General features: G+C 41.4%; 1 protein-coding gene across 1 annotated transcript in view; it reads left to right on the top strand.

Moving 5' to 3' along the window:
- LOC134351946 (uncharacterized) overlaps positions 1 to 14,224 on the top strand; it is a 315,363-nt gene that overhangs the window by 150,714 nt on the left and 150,425 nt on the right. The window contains exons 77-89 of the mRNA XM_063058888.1: positions 4,329 to 4,499; positions 4,616 to 4,753; positions 4,932 to 4,981; positions 5,453 to 5,573; positions 5,903 to 5,985; positions 7,619 to 7,748; positions 7,898 to 8,088; positions 8,662 to 8,749; positions 9,688 to 9,808; positions 10,906 to 11,084; positions 11,630 to 11,776; positions 12,618 to 12,745; positions 13,971 to 14,104. Of these exons, the coding sequence (XP_062914958.1) occupies positions 4,329 to 4,499; positions 4,616 to 4,753; positions 4,932 to 4,981; positions 5,453 to 5,573; positions 5,903 to 5,985; positions 7,619 to 7,748; positions 7,898 to 8,088; positions 8,662 to 8,749; positions 9,688 to 9,808; positions 10,906 to 11,084; positions 11,630 to 11,776; positions 12,618 to 12,745; positions 13,971 to 14,104 (1,681 nt within the window). The remainder of the gene's footprint in view (positions 1 to 4,328; positions 4,500 to 4,615; positions 4,754 to 4,931; positions 4,982 to 5,452; positions 5,574 to 5,902; positions 5,986 to 7,618; positions 7,749 to 7,897; positions 8,089 to 8,661; positions 8,750 to 9,687; positions 9,809 to 10,905; positions 11,085 to 11,629; positions 11,777 to 12,617; positions 12,746 to 13,970; positions 14,105 to 14,224) is intronic.

The raw sequence follows: 14,224 nt of genomic DNA, 5'->3' as shown, positions 1-14,224 counted from the left end.
TATCTCTAATTGGTCCTATCTTCACTCCTGTCATCCATTTGTTCTTCACATAATTGAAGAATTCCTTGGGGTGTTCCTTTACCCTACTCGCCAAGGCCTTCTCATGCCCCCTTCTTGCTCTCCTCAGCCCCTTCTTAAGCTCCTTTCTTGCTACTCTATATTCCTCAATAGACCCATCTGATCCTTGCTTCCTAAACCTCATGTATGCTGCCTTCTTCCACCTGACTAGATTCTCCACCTCACTTGTCACCCGTGGTTCCTTCACCCTACCATTCTTTATCTTCCTCATTGGGACAAATTTATCCCTAACATCCTGCAAGAGATCCCTAAACATTAACCACATGTCCATGGTACATTTCCCTGCAAAAACTTCATCTCAATTCACACTCACAAGATCTAGCCTTATAGCCTCATAATTTGCCCTTCCCCAATTAAAAATTTTCCTGTCCTCTCTGATTCTGCCCTTTTACATGATAACGTTAAAGGCCAAGGAGCGGTGGTAACTGTCTCCCAGATGCTGACCCACTGAGAGATCTGTGACCTGACCCAGTTCGCTACCTAATACTAGATCTAGTATGGCATTCCCTCTAGTCGGCCAGTCAACATACTGTGACAGAAATCCGTCCTGGACACACTTAACAAACTCTGCCCCATCTAAACCCTTGGAACTAATCAGGTGCCAATCAATATTAGGGAAGTTAAAGGCACAATCCTGTTATTTTTGCACCTTTCCAAAATCCGCCTCCCAATCTGCTCCTCGGTATCTCTGCTGCTACCAGGGGGCCTGTAGAATGCTCCTAATAGAGTAACTGCTCCCTTCCTGTTCCTGACTTCTACCCATACTGACTCAAAAGAGGATCCTGCTACATTACCCACCCTTTCTGTAACTGTAATAGTATCCCTGACCAGTAATGCCACCCCTCCTCCCCTCCCCCCCATCCCTTTTAAAGCACTGAAATCCAGGAATATTGAGAATCCGTTCCTGCCCTGGTGTCAGCCAAGTCTCTGTAATGGCCACTACATCATAATTCCATGTATGTATCCAAGCTCTCAGTTCATCACCTTTGTTCCTGATGTTTCTTGCATTGAAGTACATGCACTTTAGCCCTTCTACCTTATTACCTTTGCACCCTTTATTCTGTTTCTCTTTCCTCAAAGCCTCTCTATATGTTTGATCTGGCTTTACTCCATGCACTATACTTGCAGTTCTCGCATGACCTTTATCCTCCTCCACCTCACTATCTGCTCTAACATTCTGGTTCCCCTCCCCCTGCAAATCTAGTTTAAATCCCTCAGAGCAGCACTAACAAACCTTCCTGCAAGGAAGTTAGTCCCCTTCCAGTTCATGTGCAACCCATCCTGTCGGAACAGGTCCCAGCTTCCCTGGAACAGGGCCCAATTGTCCAGGAACATGAAGCCCTCTCTCCTGCACCAACTCCTTAGCCACATATTTAGCTGCATTATCTTCCTATTTCTAGCCTCACTAGCACGTGGCACGGATAGCAATCCTGAGATTGCAACCCTGGAGGTCCTGTCCTTCAACTTTGCAGCTCACTCCCTAAATTCTCTTTGTGGGACCTCCTCCTTCTTCCCTACATGGACCACGACATCCGGCTGCTCACCCTCCCTCTTGAGAATACCGAGAACTCGATCCGTGATATCGTGGACCTTGGCACCAGAGAGGCAACAGACCATCCGGGATTCTCGATCTCTTCCACAGAACCTCTTATCTGTCCCCCTAACTATCGAATCCCCTATCACTACTGCTCTCCTCTTTTCCCTCCTTCCCTTCTGAGCTGAGGGTCCCATCTCGGTGCCAGAGATGCAACCACTGCAATTTGTCCCTGCTAGGTCGTCCCCACCGACAGTATCCAAAACGGTATACTTACTGTTGATGGGAACGGCCACAGGGATGCTTTGCTCTTTCTGTCTGTTCCCTTCCCTCTCCTGACAGTCACCCAGCTACCTGTCTCCTGACTTTTAGGGGTGATTATCTCTTTGAAACTCCTGTCTATTTCTGCCTCTGCCTCCTGAATGATCCAAAGTTCATCCAGCTCCAGCTGCAGTTCCCTAACTCAGATTGTCAGGAGCTGCAGCTGGATGCACCTTTTACAGGTGTAGACATCAGGGACAATTGTGCCCGCCCTGACTTCCCACATACTGCAAACGGAGCACTCGACGCCCTAACTGTTGCCTCCATTACCTACTACTAAGTTAATTAGATTAATTAAAGGAACTTACCCGGCCTTGCCTCACTGGGAGCAAGCTCGTCCTCAGCCTCTGCTCGCTGAAGCCTCTCGAGCCAAAGCCTTCCTACTCTGTCTCCCACTCCATTAATCTGCTCACTTTTTAAATTCTCCCGCTGTCTCACGGGCCGACCTTCACGCGCTTGCGCAGTTGTGCCCCGTTCAAACTGCCGAAGAAATGACCGCTCCTTCTCAACCTGCTCGCTTTTTAAATTCTCCCGCTGTCTCACGGGCCGACTTTCACGCGCGTGCACAGTCGTGCCCCATTCAAGCTGCCGGAGAAATAGGAGGAATCAGCAGGAATTGAGTTAGCGGGGTGGTGGGCAGGAGTGGGATGAGTGTCGATAAGCAAGTAGCCCAGGTTAGCAGAATAATTGTGTGACCCAAGCATATTCCAGGAAGTAATTGTGATATCTACAATTTTCCCTGAGGGGAAATTAAGAAAAATTATTTTGAAATTTACTGCTGTGAATCTAACAACATTTATCAATGTAAAATTAGAACACGAGCCTCCATCCTTGTGATAGAGGTCAATGTACCATTTGTCTTACTAAACACAAAGTCTGCAGGTGCTGGAAATCCAAAGCAACACACACAAAATGCTGGAGGAACTCAGCATGTCAGGCTGCATCTGTGGGAAGGAATAGGCAGTCAACATTTAGAGATCAGAACCTCCTTCAAGACTTGCTATTTTTTTTTTGCACATAAGTTTCCAATGATACATAAGAAAGGCCATGCTGACCCCTGTGAATACTTCCATAAGAGGGAGGAGAGTGAAAAGGTGAACAAAGGAAGGGGACGTCCTGGGTGGGTTGGAAGGAGTAGGAAACGAGTACAGACTGGAGTGGGTTACCAGACTTACTGCTGTCTGCCACCTGGTTCTATTGATCATGATTATCCCACCACCGTACCCCTATTTATCTGCTTCCAACACTTACCTAGCCCCTGTCTCGCCTCTCCCTCTCACTGCCGTGTACTGGCAACACCCTCACTTTTGATGCTGGCTCTCCACTTCATACATTAACTATTCCCTTGGCTTCACCATGGCTGCCTGAACCACTAAGTTCCTCAGCTTATTTTTAGCTCCAGATTCCAGCAGCTGCAGTTTCTTGTTCCACCTTCGAGGTGTTCTGAAGAGGCAAACTCAAATAATATTACAGATCTGTCAAACATAATGCACCGATCAGAAAACTGTGGTTTCCCAAACTTAATATTTTCCAGCTGATATGGTGCCCGCTGCGTAATGTTAGATCCAGCTTTCTCTCAACTACTGACATCTGAATTATATTGAAATAATTATATAGATAGTCACTCTATTGTTATTTAAAGAACACTTCCTTTGCAAAGGTGTTTTGGGTTGCCAGTCTAGATATAGGAATGAGTTGTGATGTATTCTCAGTCCAAAGCAAACACATTTGACCATTGCAATAGACACAAAATGCTGGGGGAACTTAGCAGATCAGGCAACATCTACGGAGGGGAACAAAGAGACGATATTTTGGGCTGAGACCCTTTATCAGCACTGGAAAGGAAGTGGGGAGGAAAGCAGAATACAAGGTGGGAGGGGGAAGGAGTACAATCTGGAAGGTGATAGATGACACCAAGTGAGAGGAAAAGGTAGGTGGGTGGGGGATGGCAGATGCTGTGAGAAACTGGGAGGTGATAGGCAGAAATCGTAAAGGTCTGAAAAGGAAGGCATTTTATAGGAGAGGAGAGTGGGCCACGGGAGGAAGGGTAGGAGGAGGACATAGATGGAGGTGATGAGCAGAAAAGGAGAAGAGAAATTCTGGGTTTTTTTGTACTTTCCCATCCTGTTACTGCTACATAAGTTTCAATTATTTTCAACCCTGTGGAATCGTCCTCATCAAAGAGGTTTTTGTGCAGAGCATTAGATCTTCATGCCAAATGCAGAAAAATGAAATCGACTGGACTAAAAACAAATATCTTCATGTATTTTTAGTTCACCATTCTCAGCTAACTGCAATGACAATGTAAACACATAGTCTTGCAATGCAATGTACTCAAATGAACTGTTGATTGTGTTTTGAAAGCTTTGCCACTTGTATTTTAATTTTCATCTAGGTCAATAACCCAAGCCGTCTGCTGGGTCTGGGAAGCCTGGTGACTGGAATTCCCAGTGGTGCGTTCCGACGCATAAATCCTCAGATATTCATCAGTGTTATCTCAAATGTGAGATTTGTTGAGAATATCGGAAGAGCACCACAATCGATACGGCAGATCTGTGTTCTGCAGGTGAGTGATGTGACATTTCAGTGATAGAGGAATGGGCCATCTATATTTTCCCCAATGTTACTTAAATACTTGCTTTCATCTTCCAGTAAATAATCTTCTGTTTCATTCTGAATCAGGTGCTGAGGAATGTGGAGAATCCAGTGACAACAGTGAAGGCAATTCCATCAGTTCTTGCCGCAGAGGTTCCACCTGTCCTGTTAAATTCCAACCTAAGCCTCAGTGATGTTAATGATAAAGAGTGGACTCCCAGTCAGGTAAATGATCCTGTTGCTTACAAGCAGAGACAATGGCTGGAATGAAAATCAGCTGCAGTTGGGAATGGTGCATTAATAAAAGATGTCGGGAATGTTGTCCCATTTATGTTGCATTAGTGTACAAACAGACCACGACCCCATTGTGTTCGGCAATAACTGAGATGTGTTTGTTCCACAGTCCGCTGTGTTCTTTGAAAGGCTGGTCAGATACAACAACAATTTTGAGATGTAAGCAATTCTCTTTTAATTCTACCTTTATTTTGCCTGTTATCTTTTTGTATTTAGTATGTTGATTTAATTGAGTTTAGTGTAACCTTATATGTAGTTTCTAAAGCAGGCATATTTATTCAAGTGATGTGTTATGTTCAACTTGCCTCAATAATTAATCTGGTGTGAATAGAGGGCTCTCATTGATTTTTACAGAGTTATGTTCACAGGTGATATAATTTAGTCCAGTGCACTGAGTATGACTAACGTCGTAACACCTGGTTTTCTTTAGTTTTTTATTTCTAATCTTCAGTATGTTTCATGACAATGGTGGGCTCATTGAAGAGGGTTAAATAAATCAAATAAGCAAAGTGCATTTCAGTCACTCATTGTCTATGTGCTGAGAAACCTATGATGTAGAGGTTATGATAAGAGATTTGAAAGTCGGGAAATTAGGAACATTTAGAAATTAATAATGCCATACCTTCCCAGATTTTCAGTCGCTGTCCTGCGAGGTTTCAGTTGTGGAGCAACGAAAGCCCTGGATTTTCAGACATTTTTGAAGCTTGTTCAAGCAATGAAGGTTAAAGGGATTATGCTCGATGAAAGTCAGGTAAAATTATTCACAAAAACACAAGTTTAGATGCAAGGCAATAGATTGGTACTGATGGATTGAATAAAAAGAGGTGTTTATTTTGGAAATAAATTTTCATGTATGTTATGAACTGACCTGCGAATGAATTTTAAAGGTAGACAGTAATCATGCTAAGTTTTCAGATGTGTGGGATTCTTGAAGATTGTCAAATTGTGTCATGTCCCACTTGCCAGTATCAAAGGAAGCTCCCAGGTCACCGTCTACTGCAGCAACACACCGTAGTGAAGAAGATAACTGAGAAATCAGTGCTCCTGTTCCTAATGTGACATTGTGCTCTATCTTTCCAGCTTCAGTGCATTTCCGGCAGACTTGCTTCTGAAAGTATGAAAGTGCCCTTGGATGCCTTGCCTGGGGATGTTCTGCTGTTCAAGTATGTTATATTCCTCGATTATTTCCTCAGTTACTTTTTTGATACTGATGGGTTTTTTTTCAACTCTGTTGTAACTTCCAGCTCTTTTAATTGGAGCTTTCATAGGCATACAACCCATGTTTCTTTAGTCAGAATGCTCATGTCTTACTCCTGAATGTGATGGTTTTTCTCAGTTCTCAAGGGTGATGTGAGAAATGGGGATGACATTAGTTGATGGGTTAGCCAGTATTGAGAGTAACCCAGAGAGGGATGTTGTTTGTGAAACAAAAGGGACAAAAAGTACAGTTGGCCCTCCTGATCTGCAAGGGATTGGTTCCGGGACCCCTCGTGGATAGCAAAAAACGCGGATGCTCAAGTCCCTTATTCAACTTGTCTTAATGCGGTGGATCTTAGGACCCAGCGGAACCCCAGACCTTATCTAACCTGTCTCAGTGCGGTGGGCATTAGGACCTGGCGGCGGAGCTCTGAATCCGCAATTTTTCTGTTCACGAAAATAATCAGGATCACGATTGAAAATAAAGTAGAAATAATAAAGCGATCAGAAAGAGGTGAAACGCCATCGGTCATTGGAAAAGCGTTAGGCTACAGTCGGTCAACGATCGGAACAATTTTAAAGGATAAAATGAGAAAGGCCCTGCCCGATTAAAGCTACAATTATTACTAAGCAATGCAGTGGTTTAATTATTCGGTTTTGGGGTTTTGGGTTTTTGATCCTGCACATCAACCTGGCAGGGATGGAGAGCGTGCTCGGGAGCGATCTGTCACTGGATCGAACTCGGGAATGATCTGTCACTGTATCGAACCCGGGAACTTATGTTCCCAACCCGGTGCTGAAACATACGTTTCTTAAGTGTTTTATATGCATAGAAAGGTAAAATATATACTACATACTGAAACAAACGTTTGACTAACTGACGCTAAATAATATCGGATGTACCTGTTCAGACTTACTTAGTAAGAGAAGTTCCGGTTTTTTTCGATCCCAATCCACGATAACCTACGCATATCCTCCTATATACTTTAAATCATCTCCAGATTACTTATAATACTTAATACAATGTAAATGCCATGTAAAATAGTTGTTATACTGCATTGTTTAGGGAATAATGACAAGAAAAAAAGTCTGTACATGCTCGAACAACGTGCTGGAAGAGCACTTCTGGGTTTTCTCGATTCGCGGTTGGTTGAATTCGCGTGTGCAGAACTCGCGGATAAGGAGGGCCAACTATAATTGTCGTTAACATTGCAAGGCTGTGGTCTACTGTTGCACTATTAATATCTGGCAGCAACAGGAGAGACCAGCAATAATCATTCATCAGAATATTGTGGTCCAGTCTTCCTCGTAATGCTTCAGAAAGAGTGTTCCATCGGGAATGGCATCTCTTGATCTTCATCTGCCAGAGAAAAGTTAATCTACCAGGAAGTGCTACATCCATTTCCACTGAGGTTTTCAAAGTGACCTGAATCAGATCTCCAGGGAGAGTACATTTCCCATTATGTCACAATGAATTGAGGATAGTTGTGCAATTAAAAGGAGATGGTGGTGGGAGCTAAAGGATATATACATTAAGGCTAGATAAATTGCAAATTACTCTTCATATTCATAAGCTGTGCATATTTTTTCACGTTACAGTTATCAATACTTCAGGGCTTCATACAATTGCCAGGATTTCTTCAAACTACTTGCGAAATCAAATGTCAACATCTTAAGAAAAGTATTAGCGAGAGAGCGAAATATTCTGAATGATGCTAGAATTTGTTTGGTAGGTATTAAGATTCTTGATGTTTTTAATTGGGGTATTGTTGCTTCACGTGATGAGAGAGCTCTTAAGAATGAAACAGACTTAGTGAGGTTCTCTTGTGTTCACTGATATCCTTAAGAATTAATGCTAATCTTTTGATGCATACTCAGGGAGTTATGAGCAGGAACCTGACCAGGGAAGACTTGACAGTACTGGGTGGATTGGTCTGTGACATTGATGGATCCATTATCAGGGCATCTGATCTTTCCGTTCTGGATGCCTTAAAGAATTGTGTCTCCTTTAGAGATGATCAGAAAGAGGCAATTGAAATCCTCCTCAGAAGTGGAAAGAGCAGATATGGGTGAGTGTGAAACCTTCACATATTTCAACACAGATCACACCAAAATTTCTGCATTTTATGCTTTATTATTTCTTCTGAGCAGAATGTGCAAACTATCAATGAAACAGAATCCATATAAGACCCTGCAGAAGGAGGTGACTTTAAGTAACCACCTGACAAGGGGCTTGGATCAGTGTCTGCTAGCCTAACCCATTCCTTCATGTGGATCATCCTACCAGAAGATGGCTTTTATTGTGGATTGCTTTATAGACATATTTCGCATGACTACTTAATCAATTATCATTATAGCTTGTATTATGAAGCTTCGTAGTTTGAAGGGAAAATCATTATTTGCTATGTTTCCATAAAATACCAAGAGTAAAATAATTTTGATAGCATGCAGTCTTCTGTTTTGTTTAACTTGGAAATTAAACATGCAGAGATTAATGTATGTATCTTGCGGATCGACCTTTGTAGGATTTTTTGGATGAAGATGGGGTTCCTGTTGAATCTTGGGCTGTAAAGGCTTGGGTTTTCATGCTACTATTTCTTACAATGCTTCTTTATCTCAGAGACCTTTTTCTTTGTCTCTAGTTTACCTCCATCATGGTCGTCATCTACAATACAAGAGCTTGGAAATCTTCCTTTGGCATTGACCGAAACATGGAGTCAAATAAACAGGGTATAGTTTACTTGCATAAGCAGCAAATTGAGTGGCTCAGATTGTGAGAGAATCATCTTTGTTTCTGAGTTCCTTCGTTAAACTGAGGTCATTTAAGAGTTAACTTTATTTAGAATCTCTAAAAATCCAAATCGCCAATAATGAGTCAAGTTACTACTTGATCAAGTTATTACATTATTTTCTGCATGAACATTAGTTTTTGTGAAATATTGCATTACGCAGCATAGTGTTCTTGTATATTATGTGACTGAAAATTATATTTATGCTTGTACAGCACTGTCATGGTTAATAGGAATTTGTTCAGTGCTAAACTCTCAAACTAGCAGATTCATAGACATAGAGCACCGAAGGTACAGAGTGATTAAGTAGTTAGTGCACTTTTTGAACCTCCTGTGCAGGTAAACGGGTAGATTCCATTTCTTGCTTTCTTACCTTTAGCCACACCGACCATGCCATTCCTGTCCCCAACCTCTCCACCACAGCACCAAAACCCCATCTCTCACCTATCTCACTCTCAACCACAGCCCCAGTTCCTCATCTTTAGTCTGGTTCCAGTACCCTGGGCAGCCTCTGTCTCAGGCCCTACTCCCCCATTCAAGCCAACAATCAGTGCTGTTAGGACCATGCCCTGTTGCTGTGCGCTGTTTCCTGGATAATTATGATTTAGTGAAACCCAAGATGATACATTTCCAAATTGAGGTGGTCATATTTGTACTAGTTTTACCTGTGATTGCATCCCTTTTGCTTCAACATGTTTATCACGTGATGTTTACATTAGCTTTGGAATGTTGATGAGAGAGATTGATAATCGTATGCCAAATGTTTTCATTAATGAAGAGTATTTTCTTGCTGATGCTGTACCTGGCATTTCAAACTGTATGTATCATTAGAGACTTGTTTGGTGCCAGTCTTCATCTTTTCCTCTTTCCCCCATGCAGCCGACCCTTAAACAAGCCCTGCCAAGATTCCTCAAGAAAATAAAAAGATTCAGACCACCTGGAGATGTGCTGATATTTATTGCTCAGCTCAAACTACGAGGAAGCTCCAACAATACTAGAAGTATGTAAATAATACAAGTGAATGTATAATCAATGTTGTCAGTGGAGTTCTGTAAATTTTACCGGACTAAAAATTTAGAAATAAAGATTGATCATTCTGAGGTCTAAGTTCAGATTCTAGTATGGCGTGTTCAAACTTCAGTTTAGTTTGTTGACTAAATCATAGAAAACACTATCAGCACTAATGATATCAGTGATAATATGCCCATTTCTGATTCTCATTACTTACCATTCTGGCTGTCATTTCTCCCAGAACCACAATGATGCGGTTGACTCTCAGCTGTGTAAAGTTCCTTTATAAATCGTGCGAATTTCTAATTCACGTCCTGGCTGCTGTCTTTGTTCAAAGGCTATCATAATTATGCCCATTTGTACTTGACCTTCAAAGCCTGTTTCTAGGTCAATTTCTTGAGCAATTGCTGTCCAAGGTAAGGATAATAATAATTAGGGAGTTCCAGAATTTGGATCTAAAATGCTGAAAAAACATATTTTCAAGTTGGCTAGTTATTGTCTAATAGGGGTGTTTGCATAGGGCAATATTCCTGCACTTGTTGTCTTCATTCTCCTCAGAGGTGCTGACAAAATAGCCATGGCGTGTTTCTTTACCCTATTGTGGAGGGTGGGGCCAGGCTGTGTCGGTGACGGAGGGATTACCTGTTGAGGGTAGTCAGACAGGCAGGATTCTCGAAGCTCTTTTATTTTAAGATTGTAGCACACCCCAATGTCTTCTGACTCTTCGCAGGCTTTCATTAGAATTATACAGTCACTTTGTTTGACAAGACTTCCACAAATCTTCAACTCCCACAGAAAAATCATCCCAGAATGTGAATATTTTCAGACAGCTTAATCAACAAATCTCAGTTGTTCGGTACTTTCAGCAGTGTGACTGACAGTTTTCCATTCTTCATTTCTACTCAAACAGTTTGTTTTGATGAGCTTTTCAGTAACTCATCTTTTCCCACAGCTATAAGTATTAATTTGATCAAAAGTACCACCAGTCCTTTGAAACCCTCTCTATTCCATTTGAAAAGATCATAGCCAGCAGCATTAATCTGTCAGACCGCCTCTCATTCAACTAACAGAAATTTGCATTTCCAGCCTGCACAGAGGGAGGAATAGCACCAGAAGACATCGATGACTTCATACCTGCGGTCTATGATGCAGCCCAGTTGGACCTTTGTTTGAGTGATGCTGTGCTGAGAGATGGTATTCTCCAACTGGGATCTCTTGCCTTTGACCCAACTCAGCTGAAAGTTCTGAAAAAGAAACTCCTGCAGGTACGTTAGCTCTGTTTAAAATCAGAGTAAGAACATTTCATTTATCATTTGCCTTTCATTGCATAAGCTCATCACTCAGTGGTTAATATAATGTGACGTATTAAGTCACAAATGAAAAGAAAATGAGTAACCACGTCGTTTGTGTCAGTAATGTCCAATATGAATAGACGTTTTCCAGGTTCCAAGGAACTTTCTCATTTTCTTTGTCAAAGAGATCTGATGTGTTTTTTGACCAACATTTTGACAGGCAGAAATTACCTCAGTTTAATGTTCAGGGTCAAAGTCTTTGTCTCTAACAATGCAGAACATGCTCGCTTCTGAGGTTCTGCCATCATCACTTCTTAAGGGTGTCAACAGGGAATGAGATGAAACCTGAGCTGCGTATCTTTTCCAATCTATGAAATAACACACATGAGTTATTTCAAAGTGCAATGAGGAGCAATGGAAATGAATTGTAATCAATTATTTTAGAAGGGGAAACATGTTCTGAAGGCAAGCCTTAACATCGAAAATCAGAGCTAACATTTTATTATTTCCTGAAACAGATTTATCCCAACGGCCTTCCAGAAAGCCAGATTCAACTGTTGGGCAACATCTCCACTGTATTTAATGCAACAGAAGTCCGCAGTTGGAATATCACTCGAGAGGAAACGCTTTCAGCATTACTGGCACACAAGCTGGAAAACACAATGGTAATGAAATCAGGATATTTTAACACCAGATACTGGTACCTTTCTGAATCCTCCCCTCCAAATCCTGATCACCTTAATGATCAAACATCCTTGTCATAACCTTCTGACTGCATTCCCATCTCCAACAAACCACCAAGTACCTCCCCTTGATCCGATAATCCATCAAACCCCAATCCAGTTGGGCACAAACTTTCAGTGTGTCAGATCACGAGCCTCTGATCTCATTGACTGACACTCTTCCCCTTTGTCCTGAAACTTTCTCTGTCCAACTCAAATGTTGTCTGATCTATTCAGCCACCCACCAGATGTTCTCACCAGGTTTAGCAACCTCCTTCAAGCTACTGACTCTGCTAATTTCCTCTCTTTGGTCTACAACAACATGCTGTTTTATCCATGGTGCTTGAGTCTTGAGTATTATCTGCCACGTAGCATATCGGCATATTTTGATGCACCTTTCCTGTGGACATTAATAATGTGATATGGTTATGAACAGAGTTGGGAATTTAATCTCTGGAATGCTAATAATATTCTGCAGAGAATTCACTTTTTGCTACAAATGCATGAATAAAGCTGCAGATAGAATTACTTCCAAAACCTGTATTCATTAAACTTTGCTGTTTGAAATTGTGAAATTCAAGCAATGACAGATGCATTTGCAAGGAATTGAGGCACCAAATTAGTTTTCTTCTCACTCTGCCTTTTCTATTAAGGGACATTTTTAATTAGTAATAATTCCATCAATGGAAAGTGACTTCAATAATATTTCAGGACATGTTTAAGCAAAACATACTTTGGGGAACAGTTAATAATTTCTTCTGTGTTCTCCAAATTTATTCAACAGGTTAAAGCCATCATTGGAAGATACCTGCAGTTAGATGGTAGTCTTAATGTAGTTTCTTTGAAAGCTATTGGTGGAAGAAACTTGTGCACTTTGGATGAAGAACAGCTGATGAAGATTTCAAACCTAACGTAAGTGTCAAACTCAGCTTAGAATTTTGTTGATGCCTGGAATGGTGAAATAAGTAAGAGTTCCATCAGGCCTGAGGATTCATGGCTCCAGTATTCATAGGGACACAAGGATATTATTTTAGAAAGAGTGAAACTTTGGTGGTGAAACATACCAAGCCACTATAGGCTACAGAGCTCCTCAAGAATAGACGGGCTTCAGTGAATGAGGTTTGCAGTGTTCATCATGAATTGATCCAAGTAGGTGTTTGAGAATGGTTGGTGTTGAGGTTGCAGGTCTTGTGACATCTGAGGAAGGGATGCCAAGTCTATGAAATTGTTTACTGAGCACATAGAAATTGAGCTAAGTCATGCCAGCAGTTCCTTGAGATGCTGAACAGAATGGACGGAAGTTTCAGTTGATAAATTGACAGGTGATGAACATCAGTGGATAAGCAAGATGCTTTGGTGGTGATTTTGAGCAGTGGGTCTGGTCTAGCACAGCCTATTCCTCTCATAGTGTAGTTAAGGCCTGTGTGATGTAAAGATTTTCCAATCCAAATATCAAAAATTTCATGTTAAATTTTATTCCATATTCTGCAAACCGAAAATAATGAGATGTAAGAATTATTTTTAATTATATATATTGCATTACTGTAGTTTACACTGTGTTGTGTTGCTTAGGCAACAGCTCTGATATCTCAGCAGAGTTGTCTTTGTATACTTTCCTAATATGGCAGCCTCACATTGATGCATCAGAATGTTCACAAAGGCACTTCCACAATGGAATGAGGAGCGTTTCCAAGGTGAAACAAATGGTACCTCACAGATCAATGTTTATGTCTTTACACTTGTGTCATATTATCTCAAGTTCATTGAGATTTACTGAAACATGACCAAATCAAAACAAATTTCTTAGAATATGAGCCTATGTAGTGAAGAAGCAGACAATTCAACTCTGTAATGTATCAAAGTGGTGGCAAGTCCAGTACCTTCCTTCCAATTACCCCTGATGTGCTTTAACATTCTGGCTTTGGTAACATGACGCTGTGAATTTTTTTTTAAATTCTGAGAAAATATACCAATTCAACTGGCTGTTGCAATTTGAGAATTTCATTCCAGCAACTTCACAGATTATACCAAAGCGAAGGGCATCTTCTTTGCACTGGAAACTGCAGAAATGTGTCCACAGCTTTATGCCTTTATTGAAGCGCAAGCCAAGTCTGACATTGTACCCTCATACCTACAGGGATGCAGGCGCTCTGGATTTCACCACATGTTCTCAGCCCATTAAGAACCTTCTTTACAATCAGGCCATCCTTGAACTGAATGCTCAGCAACAAAACCCAATTGCATACTATCAGCTGATAAAGGTGTATCTCGGTGAGTAACATGAGAGTTCCCTTTCACTCAGTCTGGTCGCAAACTCTGATGTCAAAGTATACTTGTTGGAATCCTTGAACTGAAGTTCTGAAGAAGCCTCAGAATGTTACTTGGTCTGAG

This window comes from Mobula hypostoma, chromosome 9 (genome assembly GCF_963921235.1).
Source record: "Mobula hypostoma chromosome 9, sMobHyp1.1, whole genome shotgun sequence".
In the NCBI taxonomy this organism is placed as follows: domain Eukaryota; kingdom Metazoa; phylum Chordata; class Chondrichthyes; order Myliobatiformes; family Myliobatidae; genus Mobula; species Mobula hypostoma.
The sequence above is the reverse complement of the archived record's forward strand: the minus strand, read 5'-3'. Positions and strand labels throughout refer to the sequence as shown.